This window comes from Rhopalosiphum maidis, chromosome 2 (genome assembly GCF_003676215.2).
Source record: "Rhopalosiphum maidis isolate BTI-1 chromosome 2, ASM367621v3, whole genome shotgun sequence".
NCBI lineage: Eukaryota > Metazoa > Arthropoda > Insecta > Hemiptera > Aphididae > Rhopalosiphum > Rhopalosiphum maidis.
Window position 1 is genome coordinate 51,415,551 of NC_040878.1, and position 20,495 is coordinate 51,436,045.

The 20,495-nt window shown below is 28.6% G+C and overlaps 4 protein-coding genes across 6 annotated transcripts; 2 read left to right on the top strand and 2 right to left on the bottom strand.

Annotated features, from left to right (window-relative positions):
• Positions 1 to 1,104: 1,104 nt before the first annotated feature.
• Positions 1,105 to 3,913, bottom strand: LOC113553464 (calcium release-activated calcium channel protein 1). Of its 3 annotated transcripts, XM_026956799.1 has the most exons (5): positions 3,725 to 3,913; positions 3,495 to 3,645; positions 3,166 to 3,385; positions 2,361 to 2,510; positions 1,105 to 2,297 (listed from the first exon to the last, which is right to left on the bottom strand). In XM_026956799.1, exons 3-5 carry the CDS (start codon positions 3,277 to 3,279, stop codon positions 1,773 to 1,775), a joined length of 789 nt encoding a protein of 262 aa, XP_026812600.1. In that variant the 5' UTR covers positions 3,280 to 3,385; positions 3,495 to 3,645; positions 3,725 to 3,913; the 3' UTR covers positions 1,105 to 1,772. The 3 variants fall into 3 exon arrangements, with proteins under 3 accessions (XP_026812600.1, XP_026812602.1, XP_026812601.1); XM_026956801.1 differs by lacking the exon at positions 3,166 to 3,385 and having other exon boundaries at positions 1,106 to 2,297; XM_026956800.1 differs by lacking the exons at positions 3,166 to 3,385; positions 3,495 to 3,645 and having other exon boundaries at positions 1,106 to 2,297.
• Positions 3,914 to 4,170: 257 nt separating this feature from the next.
• Positions 4,171 to 6,101, top strand: LOC113553465 (thioredoxin domain-containing protein 17-like). The gene is made up of 3 exons (XM_026956802.1): positions 4,171 to 4,569; positions 4,690 to 4,780; positions 5,843 to 6,101. The coding sequence occupies exons 1-3, from the start codon at positions 4,425 to 4,427 to the stop codon at positions 6,006 to 6,008; spliced, it is 402 nt and encodes a 133-aa protein (XP_026812603.1). The 5' UTR covers positions 4,171 to 4,424; the 3' UTR covers positions 6,009 to 6,101.
• Positions 6,102 to 7,170: 1,069 nt separating this feature from the next.
• LOC113551353 (probable cytochrome P450 6a13) lies at positions 7,171 to 11,600 on the top strand. The gene is made up of 4 exons (XM_026953554.1): positions 7,171 to 9,263; positions 10,607 to 10,831; positions 10,969 to 11,220; positions 11,283 to 11,600. Exons 1-4 carry the CDS (start codon positions 8,372 to 8,374, stop codon positions 11,450 to 11,452), a joined length of 1,539 nt encoding a protein of 512 aa, XP_026809355.1. The 5' UTR covers positions 7,171 to 8,371; the 3' UTR covers positions 11,453 to 11,600.
• A 2,221-nt stretch (positions 11,601 to 13,821) lies between these two features.
• On the bottom strand, positions 13,822 to 17,611 carry LOC113552899 (probable cytochrome P450 6a13). Its single transcript, XM_026955915.1, has 4 exons — positions 16,641 to 17,611; positions 16,347 to 16,571; positions 14,210 to 14,461; positions 13,822 to 14,067 (listed from the first exon to the last, which is right to left on the bottom strand). The coding sequence occupies exons 1-4, from the start codon at positions 17,530 to 17,532 to the stop codon at positions 13,895 to 13,897; spliced, it is 1,542 nt and encodes a 513-aa protein (XP_026811716.1). The 5' UTR covers positions 17,533 to 17,611; the 3' UTR covers positions 13,822 to 13,894.
• Positions 17,612 to 20,495: the final 2,884 nt, after the last annotated feature.

The window sequence follows — 20,495 nt, forward strand, 5'->3', positions numbered from 1 at the left end:
TTTAACTGGCTATGCTAATAAGTAATAATTGCCTTGGTAGATTTTCGTGCGGTTGAAGCGTTAACTATTTTATATTTTCAACATAATGCAACACAAGTAATTATTTTATTATTTTTATCAATGGACAGTGATTTGTAATTTTTATAACGATAATATATATTTTTTTTCATAGTAAGAAGAATTATACTTTTCTGAAAATTAAGATGTTATATTAAAGTTGGATGGCGAATAAATTCTATTTATCTTTATAAATATATACATTATATCGTTTCCTCGTAAACAAGCGTTTTAATTTTTAAGACATTAATAGAGTATTAGACAATAGACTACATTTTTCCAGGTATCCTTTTATTTTATTAGTCTTTATCTTCTTCCAAAATTTATAAATATAATTATATAAGCGACAACACTTTTAGAAAAACATTGTGCTTCCAAACATGGAAAAAAGAATAATTTTTCTAATAGTTGATAAACAAAATATAATAATTAGAATAGTTACTTTAATGTGTCACTCTATATAAAATACCAGTTTAGTACAAAAAAAGAAATTTTTATATATTTTTAATAATTGAAATAAAAACAATTTCATAAAGTGTTATTATTTATTAATATCGCGTCATATCATATATATAGCATAACCTATCAAGGTTGTACTCTTCACAATAAAACAGCTATAATTTTCATATTTATTATTGCTTACCGTTTGCATACAAAAATACATAACAATCTTGAAGTGTACAAAGTTCTAGTAAGTACATATATAATACATGCATTAAGCAATATTTCCATTAACATCAGCAACGTTAGATTCAAGTATAGATTTGTTGTGGATAATTTTAACAAATGGAACAATTCAAAATCATTGTTTTTCTTATAAATAAATATATATTATGCACATATAATTTAACAGAAAACTATCTGAACAATATTATAATATTGTAAGTAAAATAATAAAATCACATGAAAATAAAAACAATGTATAAGTAAAAAAATAATAATAACAATAATAAAAAAAAAATTATTACAAGTTGAATAATGAAAAAAAAAATGCTATAAATCTTTTTTTTGTGTAGAAGACGTGATCAAAAAATATCCATTGATAAATAATGATAATAAAAATACACGGTAAAAAATACAGACTGAAATTATGCTTTACCTAATATATTATGTTATAATTAAACATACTAATCCAATCTGAAGTTCTTATAAAACTTATTAAATTGTATAAAATTAGCATAATAATATAGTACAACTAATTCCTATGGGTAGCCTTTTAGTGAATTAGTATGGTTATAATATTCTTTATTTTCATGTAACATACTTGATCAAAGGCCAATGACTGTAAATAGTAAGTTATAGAAGACATAATAACATAGTTACTAAATAATGTTTAATTTGTAGACTGGCAATAAAAATTATATTACAAATAATGTAAAATATTTACAATTTAATAAAAAACTTAAAACTTCATTATTAGTCTAGGAAACATTGAGCGGCATAATGAAATATAATATAAAATATAATATATGCTATGTGTAACTTGTATTCATTAAAACTTTATAATAACAAAATTAATTTATAGGATAGGTAAGAAATATGGCAAATAGTAAAAAAAAAAAAAAATGAGTAGATCAACAGTCAAGATAATAAGTCAAATATTGTAAATCATCAAGTGAACATTTTTTAAAAATTTTTTTAATAAAGCACCATTATAAATTGTATTTTAAGAACTAAACGGTTACTTAGGACTTTTGTCTCATTTAATGGCACTGTCAAACAATTTGTGTGCCTGGTGTATTCAGTAACAATCCATTTGTGCGTTCCAAGTCTCCAGCTTCAATTTGTTCTTTTAGAAGTTCTAATTGTCTAATGCCACTCACAGTCACTTCATATTTATGGGCTACCATCGATTGGTAGAAGTGTATAGCAAATGCTAAAAATATCACTAGAACTGGAATTAACATAATAACAGCGGACCATGCTGCATATTTAGATATATCATAAAATTTGACCCAACATAGTATGGCGATTTCTGCTAGGAACAATAGAAGACCAAGAAGTGTTGAAAATGCCCATGCAGTTTCTATGTACCAATGTAGACGTTCATGTGGAGCTTCATGTACGAGACTTACTGAATGGAGATTACATACAGCATCAATGTTTGGTAAAATACATGTACTTATCATTAGAGCCAACATATGAACAGCAACTAGTAGAGTGGTACATACAGCAAATGCAACAAGCATTCCTTCTGGTACTTTAGAATCATCGCTAATTTGCATCTCTACCATAGCCACCTATAGAAAATTATTTTATTAATAATAATTAAAAGTTTTTAATCAATTTATATTTTGACATACCATAGCAAAACCTGATAAAAGTGCTGATGTTTTGCTAGACGCCTTGAGCTTAGCTCTACTTAATTGAAGTTTACGCCAAGAAAGAAAAGCAGGAGAGTTAAGTGGGACACCAGCTTCTGTAACGTCGCACTGCGACATGTTATTGCACTTCTAAAAATAAAATATATGAAGTTATTTCACTATTAATTTTTAAATGTCAATAAACTTATGTATATTTAAATACCAACACCGTAGGTATTATATTCAGTAATAAGAAACTACTAATGCATTAAAATGTCTGAAAACATTTTAGAACTAGTTTATTAGTCACTTAGTCTAATTTAGAGATTATTTTTTTTTAATTTAGATACTTAGATATTGATTAGAAAAACATTTTAACAACAACAGGTTTGAGAAGACCACCTGAAATTGTTTATATAATAAATTGATTGTAGTTAAAAATTAGTTTAAAATAACTCACTGACCATGGTTATGTAGGTAGGTATTTGGTACGAGTTAACCACACCTCAAATATTGTTTTTAAATTTCTATGTTGTTAACTAAATATGTATTTATATATATTATGTGTTAAAAAAAATACTCCAACAATCAATAAATAGTTGTTTTTTTGCGGCATAAGACCTAATATTATTTATCATAAACCAACTGAAATCAATCCATTCATGCATGAAGAAAATTAGGCTACAACATATCCAATTTCGAAGCACATCAAGTCTCAAGAACTGTAGAAATCATTACCAACATATGTTAGATTAAAATGTTAATGCCTAAGACAATTTTGCATTTCCAGTTGTATATAACGAACCTTTTGATGGTTGTTAAAGTTATTATAACAATGCCAATTAAAGTCTTGGTCCACCAAGTTGTCTTTGGTACCATACAACGTGTGGCGACCGGAACTGATTGAGAATGATGACATCAAGAACTGAGCTAAGTGCCGTGTACTCAAATATGTATATATTTTAAATATATATATATATATATATTATCTACATATAATATTTTGAACAACAAATTACGGTAGTCTAATGTAAACAATAATAAAAAAAAAATCTTAAAAAACTGATGCAATGTGAATTAATGCAGACGTGACTGAAGAGAAGTAGAAGGAATAAACCATTAAAATTCACCTACGTGTATTCACTGGTGATTCGTAAAAATAATGACGAATGATGATACAATAGTACTCTGGTATTATAACAATATAACGTTATAACATTGTTGCGCTATGAGGTCTGTCGGGTCTCGGGTAATGTGGAATCAATTATCGAGTGTGATTAAAAATCTATTGCATTAATATATGTGATTTCCAATTAAAAAAAAATTTAATTAAACAATATCAACAATAAATTTTAATTACTCACGGGTTCGTAAAGAACATATGTAGATCTGCAAAAAAAAAAACTGGTACACCGCTGGACGCAGTGTGAAGTGAACGTTATCACACGCACACTCACGAACAAACGGCTACTGATGTCTGGATGTTAAGGGGCGAGGAGAGAAAATTTCGCAGTCGTCTCTCTCTTGTACGAAAATTTTTTGATAACCCCAGTCGCCAACACACGGGGGAAACACACAGTAATCCAAACATTCCCAAGGTCTTAACAACACTTTATGGCTCCCCACTAAGTCGCCGCTATCACCACGGGAGATAACGACGAAAACAATAACAACAACAAATTACGCTGAATATTGTAATTTGTAACGTAATATTGTATGTATACAGTATACACCTAATACTTGTATTAGATGAACCACCTGCTTGCCGGTGATTACAAACGTCGATGATTCCGAAGATATTCATAATTATTTATACCTCACATACCTATACCTGATACCCTATCTCGGTTCTGACACGACAGTCGAGTAGTGTGAGTTCGTGATACTGTGTCGATAACGCTTGTATTACTTTAATTAAATAATAATAATAATATTAGTCGTTATAATATCATAACATTCATAATAATTGTCGATTGATGATACGCCCACATACTATATAGTCGTGTCGTTTAGCTGTAGGTTTTACGTGTGAAATATTACATCAATATATTTGAAATATTGAATATGGTCCTCTTGCACCATACAAAGAACTATGAAGAGTTTACTGTGCTCATGAAAACACTTGAGGAATCCAAACAGCAGATTTTTGTAATTTTCACCGGCACGCCAAACGAGAGTGGTGAAAGTTGGTGTTCAGACTGCGTTGAAGGTAACTGATCGGTCATTATTGTATACATGTTTATTGTCGGGCATGATTGTAAAGCAACAAGTCTTATTGATTGACCTAACATTTAGTATTTTTTATTTAACAATTATTTAATTGTTCTAGCTGATCCAGTTATCAAGAAACAGATTGAACACAATGAAGAATATCTAAGTGACACAAATATTGTATACGCCCAAGTTGGCAAAAGAGAAGAGTAAGTTCTAAACAAGTAAATTTTCGCTTAAAATTATACTCATTACAACAAAATGACCTGCCAATATAATTATAAAATAGTACCTATAGAATAGAAAAAGGATAAACTATATAAAAAAAGTGTTTAGAATGAAATTTCTAAATATTGTTAAAATTAATAATTAAGTTTTATTTATGCTTAGATTTTGGTACATAACTATGCATTTTAAACCAATAATCAAATTGTTACAAAGAATTGAAAAAATCTATTATTTTGAATTTTGTATAAATGGATAATATATTATGTTTTAGGAATAAAAAGAAATTTATAGGCATAAACATTTTTATTTTAATTGTCTTATAATAACTACAATTCTGTAGGTAGGTATGTCTTATTGGTTGTTATAATTGTTAATATAATTATAAAAATTATAAAGTAAGTTAAATGTATGTTTAATAATTGCTTGATTAGAAAACCTTAAAGAAATGGAAAATGTATGGAATTCAAGAAATTAAGAAACATTTAATAGTTGTATTCTGAAAAAATAATAACTTATTAGTTATTATATTATATTATATTATATTATAGCTTTAACAGCTATTTTTTTTTTAAATTTCTTATTAAAAAGTTAAAAAATTATATATATAAAAAAAAGTAACATTGTTATTAACTGTTAATAAAGTTAATTTAATTTTAATGTGCATGTTATTAGACTTTTAGGGAAATTAAATATTGAATTAGTAAAATAGTATTGGTACATGGTAAAATAAGAAATATTACTATGTTTATTTTTTATTTATATGCAATCATTAGAGTAAATTCAATTTCATCCATTTTACTAAATAGTTAATGCATATAAAAGCTTAATTCAAATTAGAAGATCTTTTGCCTTTAACTCCTGTGCAATTGTTAATTGCACATAATATATAAGCGTGATATAAAATAACAAAAAATAAATTAATGTTTATTTGGCACCTTGAATAAAAATGAATACTTTGGTGTACATAAATAAAATAAATACATTTTTTTCAATAGTTTAATTGAAATGTCAATAATGAATTATGAGTGTTATTTTTCTTACAGATGGAAAAATAACAATGACAATCCATTTAAATTGGACAAAAGAATACGGTTGCAATTCTTACCTACGCTGCTTAAGTGGGGTACATTGCATAAACTTCAAGTAGAAGAATGTTTAAAACCTGATTTACTTAATATGATCTTTGAAGACACAGAAGATGATTCTTAAATTACTATAAAAAAAAAAATTTGATAACAATAATAGACATTTTTTAATTAAATACATTGTATTTTATAATAATATGTAATATTATGTAATTAATTCTATTTGTATATTATTTGACTACAAAAGGTTATATTTCACATGATAAAATAACAATTTTATTCAAAAATCATATAGCAGAAAATAATTTAAGAAAAAAATGTTGCTAAAATATATTATCTAAAGAATAATCACACTCATATTTTATCTGAAAATAACTTGCTCAGAGCCATGCTGTTAAGATTTGCGCCAAGGCAAAATTAAAAATATTCGCCCCTATTTTATTATGATTATTTATCATTATGCATTTCAATTTTTTTTGGCGCCTTTAAACCATGCGCTCGGGCGCATGCCCCCTAGCCCCCCCCCCCCCCCTATGGCACGGCTCTGAACTTGCTCAAAAATATTCCAGTTGAAAATAAACCGATATTAACAAAACTACTTTGTTCAAAAATGGTACTATTGAAAAGATTTAAAAAATGTAATATCCCATTACTGCGAACAATAAACCTGTAAATGTTGTTATAGAAACAAAATGAATTTAAAGCAAAGGCGGAAATCCACAAAAATTCCAGTGGTGGCTAACATTTTAAATATCAATATGAACCTATGATATTTGTGGAAGATTAGCCCCCAAATTCTTTTCAATTCCGAATTTGATTCAAAGTAGGGAATTGTAATGAGTTAATATGGGTTGAGTATGTACTATATGGTGCCACATGCCTACATCTATAGGATTCTAGAGGTCTGTGACTCAAAAGATTATTATGGAATATCTAAGTATGGATAAATTAGATTGAGATGGAAAACTAAGCATTGAAAACAAATTGGTTAAGACTTGGATTTTGTATTTCTAGTGATTCTGAGTTATAATATTTAATTTACCTTGGTATATTCAGTAATTTCAGTATGCTATAAAACCTATTTATTTACATAGGCGTAAATATATAGATTTACATTATATTTTTTATAATAATTATTAATAAATTAAAATAATCGGTTGACGTTTGTGTTAGACAGGCGCTTATATAGGCTATACATAATACATAAGTGCTAAGTCGATGAGGTATTAAAAGGAACGGACGTATAAAACGATAAACGTGTATAATATAATACCTCATTATAAGTTGATAGTATCAGCTAAAATGAATTTTGGTTGAAGGTCATATTAACTTGGAGTACGTATATGATGAGAAGGCGGGTGTTACTCATTATGAGCGATATGATACTAAATTATAGCATTGATTGAAGACTAGTCGATTCCAACCGTACCCCGGTTACGTGAAAAAAAATGGGTGATGGCGGAAAAATGTTGAATTTGTTATTATCTGAGTTTAAAAGTTGTAATGAGGGGTACAAAATGTACAATCATGCAAAATATTTAGTTTAGGGGTTGAGAAAAAAAGGTTGGAGACCAGCGGTCTATCCTATATAATTAATGGTAGTAGCAAAATATAGGTCCTATAAGTAAATGTGTATAATATAGAGCAGAGATGGGCAACTGAAAGTAATTAGTGGGCCAATTTTTAAAAAATTAAAATTTAGTGGGCCAGAGTATAGAGAGCAAAAAAAAGTCATTCAAAATATACATTTTAATTTAGCATAGACGTAGCATAATAGAGTATAGACGATTGACTTTGGAATTGTATGATGTAAATTGAAAATGTAGCGCGGGCCAACTAAAAAAGGTTGATTTTATTAACAATTGACCCTATACTGCAAAACAATATTTATCTGCGCGTGATGTAATAGGATTATCTATTATAATTTTTGCATAAATAATTTAAGATGACAATCTAATATACCTACTTAACAACAATAAACAAGAATTGAAGATAATAACTTGATAGAAATACCTCAAATACCCGATGGCCTGTAATATTGATGATGATAAATTAAAAATAATTTTTTATATGATAAGAAAATAACGATATTTATAAAATATATGCCTACAGAGAGTGTAAACGAAGAAGGCTTTATATGTAATCAACATCAACTCATTAACTGTTTTCAAATCCAAAAATACTCGAAATATCAATAAGGTACTTAAAAAAATATAAAAATTTAAAATAAACCTATACATCATATACATAATATATAAACGTGACGGCCGTACTCGAAGCGAAACTCTGTACGGTATATGACGTAATCTGCGTTATAGTAATAACGAATAGTTAACAATACCGAGAAGCGCGTTCTATATAACGCTAAAAAAATAACATAAACGCCGTGAGTGGATGCAATTCCTCTCAGTCGTGCATTCGCGCGTATCAAGTGCGTGATCGCAGAACCGGGAACAATACGCGCGATTACTCAAGAATCTCGCGAAGATGATTTCGTGGACCATCAACTGTCTATCCGATTCGTTTACTGTCATATGCACTACTGTGATCGGTGTACTGTTTTATTATTATTCGACGTCCACGCACGGCAAATGGAGGAGAGCAAACGTGCCGCACGCGAGACCGGTACCGTTGTTCGGCAACTTGTTCAGAACGACGCTGGGGCTCGAAAGTGAAAATGAGACGTTCGATAAAATTTACAAACAATTTCCGGATAAAAAAATTTGCGGTTTGTACCAGATGAGGACGCCGTACTTGATGATTCGAGACCCGGAACTCATAAACAACGTGCTCATCAAAGACTTTGCGCACTTCACGGACCACGGATTCAAAATGGACCCGTCCGTGAACATTTTGGCGAGCAGTTTGTTTTTCACGAATGGCCAGAAGTGGAAGATCATGAGACAAAAGATGAGCCCGGGATTTACATCCGGTAAACTCAAGCTGATGCACAGTCAGGTTAAAAAATGCAGCAAAGACATGATTGACTATATCGACGAGAAATCGAAGACGACTGATCAGTTCGACGTGCACGATATCATGAATAAATACGCCACCGACGTCATAGGGACGTGTGCTTTCGGTTTGAAATTAAATAGTATGATAGACGAAGACAACGAATTTCGAAAGTGTACGAAATTAATATTTAAATCGTCGTTTAGAATGATTGTTGCCAACCTGTTGCAAATGGTTTCACCGAAACTTGCGAGCATTTTAAAAATAGGATTCCACTCACCGGAAGCTATGGACTATTTTAATTCAACATTTAGAGGTGTAATCGAATATAGAGAAAAGAACAATGTGAATAGGAACGATGTGGCACAGACACTTATTCAAGCTAGAAAAGAACTTGTACTAAATAATATCTCGTATCCCGAAGGTGAAAAAATGAGGATTATAATATACAACTTACGTATTGACAGTGGCGTATACTAGGGGGGACGTGGGGAGGGAGGTTCAGATCCCCCCAATTGGCTTTTTATTATTTTTTTGTTTTTGCTTACATTATGCAGTATGCACTATAATGTAATATTTTGTGATATTATGATCTATCGAGCTATTGAATTTTGACAATTTTGTCAATACTAAATACCTGCCATTATAATTTAATTTTATTTATTTGTAGCAAAGTAATTTTTATTTAGTCGAAATGGTCAATGACGACTATGCTTATACTTTATTATAGCTTATCTTATTATTTATAGAGACAATACTTTATATATAATAATATGTATGCAGGCTCGACTAAAAGGGCTATGCTTCCATTGTGAGGCTGTGTTTAAAATGTTATCAGATATTATCGCTGTTATTAAATGATGAGAAATGACTAATTAGATAATTATCGCTACAGGGTTAGTTCACCGCGTAAACGTAGTACTCTAGTACAGTGGTTCCCAATTGGTGGTCCAGGGGTCCGCGTGCTGATATTAGGGGATCCGTGGTTACGTAGTATTGAAGTGATATTTTTATTTTATTTTAGTGGAATTATTAAACACGTAGTGGTTTGAAATTACAGGTATTATTAATAAATAGATAGATAAACTCGATTATTGCGAAAAAGGTCGACAATTAATGATATAATTAAACACAATTTAAGTTTTAGCTGGGGGTCCGTGGCTCAATGCTAATTGGGAACCACTGCATTAGTACATAGTACGTATCTACCATTTATTTATCTAAAATCAAAAAAAAAGCACTCACGGGATTGCTGAAAATGTGTGAAAATGTATTTTGTATGAATATAGTATGTAATTTATTACAGGAACGGTTAAATAGCCTAACACTTATGCCAGTTTATAGAAATATTTAATCACAGCAGAAGTTTTAGACTAAATAGCAAAAAAAAAAAAAAAATAGAGAAAACTATATAATAGATTTGTTAATTTAATTATTATTTATTTTATTTATACATTTAATGGTGTAATATTTTATAATACGAAAGTTTTGACTATATGGAGTATTGGAGTTAACAAATTTCCATATTGTATTTAATGTGAATTTTGAATTAATTCAAATTATATTCTTGTTCCTCATTTATTCCTATATTTTACTACCAAAGTAAAACGTTTTGGTAGGGCGGAGGATTTTTCAATTTTCCCCTCCCATTTAGCTTTTTTTTTATCCTCCCTTTCAGAAATCATGTTTACGCCCCTGCGTATATACATTATACTGCGATTGTTCAATGTTTTATTTAAAATTATAATTTAATTTTTTTTTCGGCAGAGAAATTTACAGAAATGGATATAATTTCAAATGCGATTTTAATGTATTTGGCTGGTGCCGAACCGGTATCCGATACGTTGGCTTTTTGTTTATACGAGTTAGCGATGAATAAACATGTACAAAACAAATTGCGTGAACATATTAACAAGACAAAAGAAAAACACGGTGATGAATTTAGTAACGATTATCTGATGGATCTTCATTACGCTGACATGGTTATAACAGGTAACTATTTTTACTACTTTCTAGCAAATCTAAAACGTGTTATAAAATATTGATTTTTTAGGCAAATATTCCTAAATAAAATAGAGAGCTGTGAGATTCAATTTTGTTAAAATGTAATATTTTCAATTATATTTCAGAAACATTGCGTAAAGTCAACGGAACTATTATTTTGTTTAGAATAGCTACTAAGACTTACCAAATCCCAAACTCGTCATTAGTAATTGAAAAAGGTCAACAAATAATAATACCGAATTACAGCATTCACCATGATCCAAAATATTATCCTAATCCTGACGTTTTTGATCCGGAAAGGTTTTCTCTGGAAGAAAAATCCAAACGACCTAGTGGCACTGAATTGTTGTTTGGCGACGGACCTCGATTTTGTATTGGTAATATTATATTTTTATGCTTGGTATTCAATTTTTTGTTGTATTAATATTTTGGTTTTCAGGTAAACGCTTAGCTGAATTGGAAATGAAATTAGGTCTCTCAGAAATAATTTCGAAATTTGAAATATTACCGTGTGTAAAAACTGAAAATCCTATTAAATTGGCGAAGGCTGGAGGTGCTATTAAACCAAAAAATGGAATTTGGTTATGTCTAAAACCAATCGTTGTTTAATGGTGTTATTTAATGATATAGTATTTCGAATACAGTTTTGTTTGCATTGTTCAATTTATCAGAATTTTATAAATATTTATTTAGTATACTCGATGATAAATATTTGAATATGCTTGATTATTTTTGAATCAATAATGATGGTTAATGCTAATGGTTTTTAATATTCATATAAATTATTTTATATATTTTTATGATTTCTCATTTTTGTGTGAACGTTTTATGAAAATACCATACTATTATGAATTAATTAAATAATTTATTATGTGTTGTATTATTACATTTTTAAAATGCTAACAATAATATTTAAAATTGAAAATATAAGTATATACAAAGAAATTTTTTATATGTTATTATTAATCAAGGTTACCACACAGCTAGTAAGTAACTGTCAACTATTAATATGAAAAACAACAATAATAGTGTTAAAATGTTAAGAAATGTTCGTGTTATTTTTGTTGATTTTGGCACACCAAAGTATACAAACTAAATAAAATTCCCTATTCAAAACCTCTACTGAAGTTGATGATTTGAACAATTTTTTACTAGGAAAATTGTTTTTAGATACGAATGGAACACATATTATTGAAAAAATTCAATAAATTCATCGCTTCGTTCAGAATCTAATATAATAAAAAGTATCAATAAACAAATCCATTAACAATATAGAAGCCAATCAATAACTATATAATTTTGTGTATAGTATTTTAATTTTAGATATAACATGGAGTCGTATTGAACGCTATACCCAGGTTCGGCTCAAGTGTTTAAACACATCTAGGCAAACTTGAGTTTGGCCGCTCCTTATATGTAAATACTACATCAAATCTATAATACAAAAATGTTAAATGCTGTCTCTGAAAAATGCCGCCCTATAGGCGTGGGCTTATGCCGCCTATCCCTTGAGCTGGGCCTGGCTATGCCTTAATGTGGTTTAGCTATATAAGAATTTGTACGATTGAAATTTAAAATGCATTAAAAAAAAAAGTTTAACATACGTCTATAGTATATATGTAATATGAAAATTGCATACTGTAAATAATGTGAATAGGTTTATCGTATTGCGTATATTTATATTGACCACCAAGTAACCACCAAGGATAAACCAATTAAATCGAATTAATATCGAATAATATTCTCTATAATTTTATTGAACAGGTTTGTTCTTGTCGTTCATGACTACTCTAAAGGTACATAGTGCAAAATTTCTCAAATCGATGAAAACATAGAAAACACAATTTAGTGCAATGGGATCAGTAATAACGGTTTTTTATTTTTAACTATGATTTAGTGACAGAGAACGGTGTATTAATAAACTGATTTTGAGTAAATTCAGTTGTTTATATACGACGCCAAACGAACGACACAATCGACTTATTACGACTACAGTCCCCTGCGATACATAAAGCGTTACAGATTATTATGTTTAGTGCAGTTATTTTAATATTATGCAGTTCGATGACATAATCTATAACAAAAACCATCCTTATTGTCCTTAAAATAGGTATTGATGAGTATCCCTAGTCTAAAGGGAATGGATTTTAATGTAATAATAAAAAATATAAAAATAGGTTTAGTTTAGGTGGTATACATCATAATATTATTAGCTATTTCATCAAAGTCCAATAATAATATTCTTTGGGATTTATTTCTTGATATAGGTATTTCTAATTATTTCACATTTTTAGTCTATTATTTTTCTGGATACAATATATGCAACATTATTTTTAGCTAAATTTTCTATGTGACCTTGTGCTTCTTCAACAATCATTATAAATTATAGAGCCATCTGATAAGGGCGTATTTCGGGTTTATAAATGTTTAATCATATGAACAAAATAAAAAAAACAACAACAAATTTTAGCAATTATTTTTGAAATATTTCCAATTAAATTATTAGCTATTTATATTTTGTAGGTTTCGTAAAATATTTTTATTAATGTTGAAAATCGACAAAAATTCGAAATAAATCAAAAATTACAAACAAATATATTAAATATACTTATTTTATTTACAAAATATGAACTGATTTACCAAATATGTAAAAATATGTAAAAAAAAAAAATTGTGTTTATTGGAGTAAGAATAATCTAAATCATACACATTTTATTCAGATTAAAAATTTCTCATTCCAATAAAAATTTAATATGTTTGTACAATAAATTCTGTTTCCTAGATATTATTAAATAATTAAATTGTGCTTGTATATATTTTAAGAGTATAGGAAATAAAAAAAATAATAATTTTGACATAGGAGCGTACTCAAAATGATTTTTTTTATAAATATTTATACCTAATTTGACTTTTAATACTATAGTAGTTTGTTAATTATCTTTATAAAACATTACTTTTCATTCATTAAAAATAATAAAATTCAAGTGTAAAAAATATATTATTATTATACACTATAAAGGCACATGAATATGATCATCATTAATAGACCTGTTATGATGTAATGATTGGTTTTAGAGTCAACCAAATGCCATTCTTTGGTTTTATAGCCATTCCTTTTGCTAAAAGTTGTATTGGATTTTCAGTTTTGCTGCATGGTGAAAGTTCAAAGTTAGAAATTATTTCTGATAAACCTAATTTTAATTCCAATTCAGCCAAACGTTTTCCTGCAAATCAACATTTTATTCATTATTTTAACTAATCAAATATTGATAGTAATTTATTTGAGTATATTAATGTATTTAATATATACTATATATATAATAATTATATACAGAGAGAGAGAGAGAGAGAAAGAGAGGTGGATACCTATACAAAAACGAGGTCCATCACCGAAAAACAATTCAGTGCCATTAGGCCGTTTTGATTTTTCCTCAGGAGAAAATCTTTCTGGATCGAAAACGTCTGGATTAGGATAATACTTGGGATCGTGATGAATACTATAAATTGGTATTATTATCTTTTGTCCTTTTTCGATAACTAGTGACTGGTCGGGTACTTGATAAGCCTTAGTCGCTTCTCTTAATAGAACAATAACTCCACTATGTTTGCGCATTGTTTCTATAACAGTTCACATATTATATTAAATACAGTATAAGTTATATACGATTTAATTTAAATATAGTCAAACCAAGAGTAAACATTAAATATGAAGTAACAGTCTGTGGGTATACAGTTTTTAGCTTACACCTGAATAATAATATTACCTGTATAATCATGGATAATACATTTTATAAACGACAACAACATTTAAACGTATCAGCTGAATTTCAGGTGGAGATAAAATAGTTTTTTTTACCTAGAAACATTTTTCCACAGTGGTTTTATTTGTTATAATTTGTTATCACTACTACTGTTGTTATATAAAATGATTTATATTATTATTTAGAATTTAGATATAGGTAGAATCGTAGAGAGAAAGATATATTAGAATGTGCGTTAATTAACACAAAAGAGACAACAAAGGTCGGAGCTAGTGTCGGAAAGGCACATTCGTAAAGGCCCCTGGAGGTTTATTTTTAGGGGCCTAATACTTAAAAACTACAAAGGCATTAAAAAACTAATATTAATATAATTTTTTTATTGTTATATAATTAATCAATTTTAAATACATTTTAGATGTTGAGTGGATGGATTAAATTTTGAAATTTTGAATTTCTAATGATATATTGCGTTTTCTTACTTTTATTTATTGTTATTTTTGTGTGCCATCTTTTAGGAGCAGTAAAAATACTTTGAATTTTGGGGATAGAATCTGGTAAAAAATTGAATCTAGTTGTTACATGGGGGAAGGGGTCAAAAATAAAAATCCTTATAATTCTCAAAATCACTGGGAGAAATTAAAAAAAATGACACCAGTTTTCGACAAAATCGATTTCGTTTTTTTGTTGTAGTTTAAAAATAAATAACTGTAGGGACTTTTTTTTTTACTGAATATTCACATTAGAATTTATGAGACGTAAAATAATTACATTCTATTGTATATTTATACTAAAAACCTATTATTATTCACACCGTTTTACGGAAAGTTAGTATGGACTCAAAAGTTAATAACAATATAGCTAATAATAAATTATATAAATGTTCACTGTTTTAATAATTAAATATGAATAATAAAATTATTTATTTATTCAACCTACGGTTTAAAAAAGTATTAATATAAATACATATAATATCATAAAATAAATTTAATAATGCATAGGCTGAAGATCGTAAATGTTGTTCCTATGCGATTTGTCGATTTATTATTTAAATAAAAATTATTACATATATTATAGTGACTTATTCAACGATGAGGTACATTCATCAACTATTGTACCTAAGAACGATTAGACGACTAGTGATTACCCACTCTCCCTTTTTTATTTTAATATTAATGAAAAATAGTAAGTTATTACAAATACTCAAAAGTACTACACAGGTTAAAATAAATATAAGACATTATACTTAAAATTTATTGAAATTTTATTTATATTCGTATTGTATATTTGTATAATATTTAAATTGAAATTCCTCCTACAGGTACTTACATAATTATACCAAATAGTACTTAGGTAATTCATAGTGTAATTATTAATACGAAAATTGTTATTAAATAAACATAAGAAAGCCATTGCATAATTTCTTAGTTATCGTTATGATGCAAAAAATGAACCAATTTTTAATGCGTGAATAGAAGATTAATAATAATTAATATATAAAGTTCCAAGAGGGAGTATCGATGTGATATCTTATAAAAATAAAATGATTAAAATAAGGGGGTGCCATCAAATATCCCGAGATATTTAGTGTCCTCCTCCTATCTTGTACAAATTCTGGATCCGCACCTACTGAATTTCCACAGTTATTTTTTACCAAAACGAGTGTATAAAAAAACTACACAAACGAACTAGAATGTGGTCATGATTTTGTATTCAATCGTTTTCTAGAATTGTCGAACATTTACCCAATAAAACCATATCGGCGTAATGTAGATCCGCCAAGTAATTGTGATTGAATTCTCCACCATGCTTTTCTCTTGTCTCGAAAATATGTTGACGCAGTTTGTCTTGGATTGGTTTATTCAACGCCAATTCATAAAAACAAAATGCTAACGTATCGGATATAGGTTCAGCACCGGCAACAAACAGTAAAATTGCATTTGCAATAATGTCCATATCTGTGAATTTTTCTGCAAAAATAAATAATCGCGTCAACAATTATTATTATTTATAAACCGTAATCAAGTAATATTTTGTACCTTCAGGGAATGAATCGTTATTCAACACAAGCTCTTTTCTAGCTTGCATCAATGTTTGTGCCACATCGTTTCTTTTCACGTCATTCGTTTCCCTATACGTAATTACTTCTTTAAATGTCGAATTGAAAAATTCGATTACTTCCGGTAAAAATTGTTGAATTTGCAACATATTTGGAAGTTTTGGCGAAATCATACCCAACATGGTGATGATGAGCTGCCTGTATGTCGTTTTGAATAATTGTCGTCCGTATTTCCGAAATTCACTGTCTTCGTCTGTCATACTACCTAATTTCAAACCAAAAGCACATGTCCCAATGACATCGGTGGCGTATTTCCCCAACAAATCGTGTATCTCAATTTCATTGGTCATATCTAATTTTTTACTGATATAGATTAATAGCTCTTTGCTACAGGCTTTGACTTGGTCGTACATCAACTTGAGTTTACCGGACGTGAACCCAGGGCTGAGCTTTTGTCGCATTATCTTCCATCTCTGTCCGTTCATGAAAAACAGACCGTTTGACATAAGATTGATCGACGGATCCATATAGAAACCATGGTCGGTGAAATGCGCAAAGTCTTTGATGAGCATTGAATTGATCAATTCTGGATCTAGAATCATTAGATATGGCGTCCTCATCTGATAAAACCCACAAATTTTTTTATCCGGAAACTGTTTATAAATTCTATCGAATGCCACTGCTTGGTTTTCAAGCCCTAGTAGTGATTTTACTAAATTCCCAAATAACGGCACGGGCTTCATATGCGGTACTTTCGCTTTTTGCCATTTGTCGTATGTGGAAGTTGAAAAATAATACAGTAGTAAGACAAACACAGACGTACTTACTAAGGTAAAATAATCAAACAAATAGTGTAAAATAATCGAAATCATCGTTAAAATGCAGATGCTATTACACAAGGTTCTTTACACACAGGTACTGCACTATTGTGTACAAAATTCATAAACACTATAAATATAATGACTATACGGTCTATACGTTCCTAATTACATACACATTAAAATATTAGATAACACAAATTTATTTATTTAATTGACTGATTTCAATTGTTAACTTCATATTTGAAGTACTCTCAGTACTTGCTGATAAAAAACAATCATAATGATGTCATATTTATAAAATTCAGTTGTTGTCTTCATTGTTATCATACTTTCCAAAATACGTTAGTATTGACTTGTATCAATTAATAATAACATTAAGACATATAATATTATTTAATATATGCTTTAATAATGTCGACAATTACTTCAACCTACCGTATTATCCACTTAATAATTGAAAAACAAATCACTCATTATATAGCAATTAGTATAATATAAATATTAAAACAAATTATGAAACATCTTAAAAACTTGATTTAAAATAAGAATCGTTATTCGTTTACAATGATTTATCAAATAATTTAAATTTAAAACATCCATAATAGGCTGTCGAATTGCTACAAATTATAAATATAATTAAGAAGAATATTATTGTTTCGCAATAACCGCGAATCTTTGGACTCGCCAACATGAATCGTGATATGCAAGTATATAATCGAATTGATTGATTATATAATGCCTTGTCATAAGTGTTGATAATTCCTGTCATTAGTATTACACAGACTCACACAAATCGTACTTACAGAAACAATAACATTCGAAGGACGCCGCAACATCAGAGCCGCGGCCTAAGCCATGGATCTCAGATCTTTGAGAAGAGGAACGGGAACGCCATATATAATCAAACGCCCATCACAGCATAGTCAGATGTACAAGAGTAGTTGAGTCCAAAACGCCTTGTTGATGGAAATTAGGCATTCTATAATTCAACACGGTACCTACTCTGTGGCTTGTGCTTAATAAATTTGTGCGTCACAATCGCGTTCAATATTTTAAATTTTTTTACAACTGGTTATTATAATCCTATTAAACGAGTTACAATCTTACTAATATGTAAAAATCTTTTTGATCACAAAATTTGGGTAAACTCAAATTTCCTACCTTAGGATCTTATACAGGCAATTCCAACTTCTCTACACGCTTTATATTATTTTTTCCATGATCCCTATAAGTATTTTCACGTCAAACATATTGAAAGTAGAAAAATATTCCATACTAAATTGTGTATTTTTGAAATATCACAGGACAACAATTACAACTTTAAATTGTCCACAACTTGTTGAAAAATTAGTAAACAGTTATTAGATAAAGAATAATGGAAATATTTAATTTTATAAAACAACGTCTTCAATAAGCGATTTCAATACGTATAACACTTAAGGTTTATTATTATACTGCCTATATAGGCGTAATATATGTATCTAAAGTGCAATATCATTATGTCACTTTTAACTTATGTTTTAAGTTATTTTCGTTACCTATAACATTGCTATTAAAGTATTAAGTCACATGTTGAAGTGGTTAAAGTTAAATTTCCCGCGCACAAACCTCTATTCGTTTACTTGAAAGTTTAAATCAAATAGTAAGTAAACAAAAATATATTGCACATATTTATAATATTAACCTGTAATTATTTTATCGCGTTAAACATAATATAATACATAAAAATAATGTATATGAGACGTGGTTCAGCACTCAGAGAGATGATCAATTATTATTACTATTTATTTTTGCATTATATTTTAGTACGTTGTCTTCATTGTTACGCGATGAATATTATAATCGATTAAAATATTATATATACAATATCTATTCAATATATGTGTAAGAACCTTGATTTAGTAAAAACTTGTGGATAAACTTATTATTCGAGACTCGAGTGTTTACAATTTAGGAGTACACAATATTCTATGTTTATAATTTATTTTGTTTATAATTATGTTTATATTATATAAAAATAATATTGAATTATGTTCCTATCTATTGTAAAACGTTGCCTATCTCTGATATAGTACAATGGTACAAATTGATACTAAACGGAGGAACACGAGAGGATTTAGATGTCAATAATATTAGATAAGACACTTAGTTATACCGATTATAATCTAACGTATGTCGAAATAAAATGTTGATATAATATATTTTACTTTATCAAGTGGATGACCTGGTAGCAAAACACGGAGTAAGCGATGAAACTACTTCGGCACACGAATATGTAATCGGTTTAAGAAGATTATAGTATTATTGTAATAATTATTAAATATATTGTTAAGTAATCAAAATATAGTTAAAGCTATATGAGGCGGGGATACCTTAGTAATAATACAAAATGAATGTAAGATGACACATGTGTCTAGTCGTAAGTCGTCTAAGTCCTAGGGCATAAAAATATATATTATATAATATATGTACATGTATGTATATTATAATAGTAAAATATAAATACTGTAATGGTGTATTTTACAGGCATTTCGATGCAAAACTATTAATTAATAAGAGTTTTTGACGTTTGTTTATTAATTTTTGTTAATGGTTTTATTTTCCATATTTTTTATTATTTGAATTTCCAAAAAAGAACCCGTTATATGGTGGGTGCATTACTTCTGGGAATAATTTGTGTAATGCTTCGAGAATACGGTTTATCGTACATCGTTTTCGTATAAAGGTGGAGTACATGACAGCCATTGGTTGTAAAAATCCATCAATAATCGTTTCCTTGCTGCAGTTTTTTATGGTTGTTATCCGATGTTCATTATCGACGCTTACATTTATATTCTGTTTTTTGTTTTTTGTTATACTTATCATTATATTACTATCATTTTCAGCTGGACTTATGCTTTCTTTATAGCATACGCGATGGCAATAGTCGTCACAGTCCACGCATTTATAGACCGGTTTAAACATATTTATTTTACTACAATAAATACATTTATGAAATCCGAATAAAATATTAG

Coding starts and splice junctions, on each gene's coding strand:
- LOC113553464 (XM_026956799.1), bottom strand. CDS start 3,279: ATGTCATCATTCTCAATCAGTTCCGGTCGCCACACGTTGTATGGTACC. Junction 2,511..3,165: donor ACTTTAACAACCATCAAAAG/GTTCGTTATATA, acceptor TTTTATTTTTAG/AAGTGCAATAACATGTCGCA. Junction 2,298..2,360: donor TTTTATCAGGTTTTGCTATG/GTATGTCAAAAT, acceptor AATTTTCTATAG/GTGGCTATGGTAGAGATGCA.
- LOC113553465 (XM_026956802.1), top strand. CDS start 4,425: ATGGTCCTCTTGCACCATACAAAGAACTATGAAGAGTTTACTGTGCTC. Junction 4,570..4,689: donor GTGTTCAGACTGCGTTGAAG/GTAACTGATCGG, acceptor TAATTGTTCTAG/CTGATCCAGTTATCAAGAAA. Junction 4,781..5,842: donor CAAGTTGGCAAAAGAGAAGA/GTAAGTTCTAAA, acceptor TTTTTCTTACAG/ATGGAAAAATAACAATGACA.
- LOC113551353 (XM_026953554.1), top strand. CDS start 8,372: ATGATTTCGTGGACCATCAACTGTCTATCCGATTCGTTTACTGTCATA. Junction 9,264..10,606: donor TAATATCTCGTATCCCGAAG/GTGAAAAAATGA, acceptor TTTTTTCGGCAG/AGAAATTTACAGAAATGGAT. Junction 11,221..11,282: donor CGGACCTCGATTTTGTATTG/GTAATATTATAT, acceptor TTTGGTTTTCAG/GTAAACGCTTAGCTGAATTG.
- LOC113552899 (XM_026955915.1), bottom strand. CDS start 17,532: ATGATTTCGATTATTTTACACTATTTGTTTGATTATTTTACCTTAGTA. Junction 14,462..16,346: donor CGCCGATATGGTTTTATTGG/GTAAATGTTCGA, acceptor GAACTGTTATAG/AAACAATGCGCAAACATAGT. Junction 14,068..14,209: donor TGGACCTCGTTTTTGTATAG/GTATCCACCTCT, acceptor GTTGATTTGCAG/GAAAACGTTTGGCTGAATTG.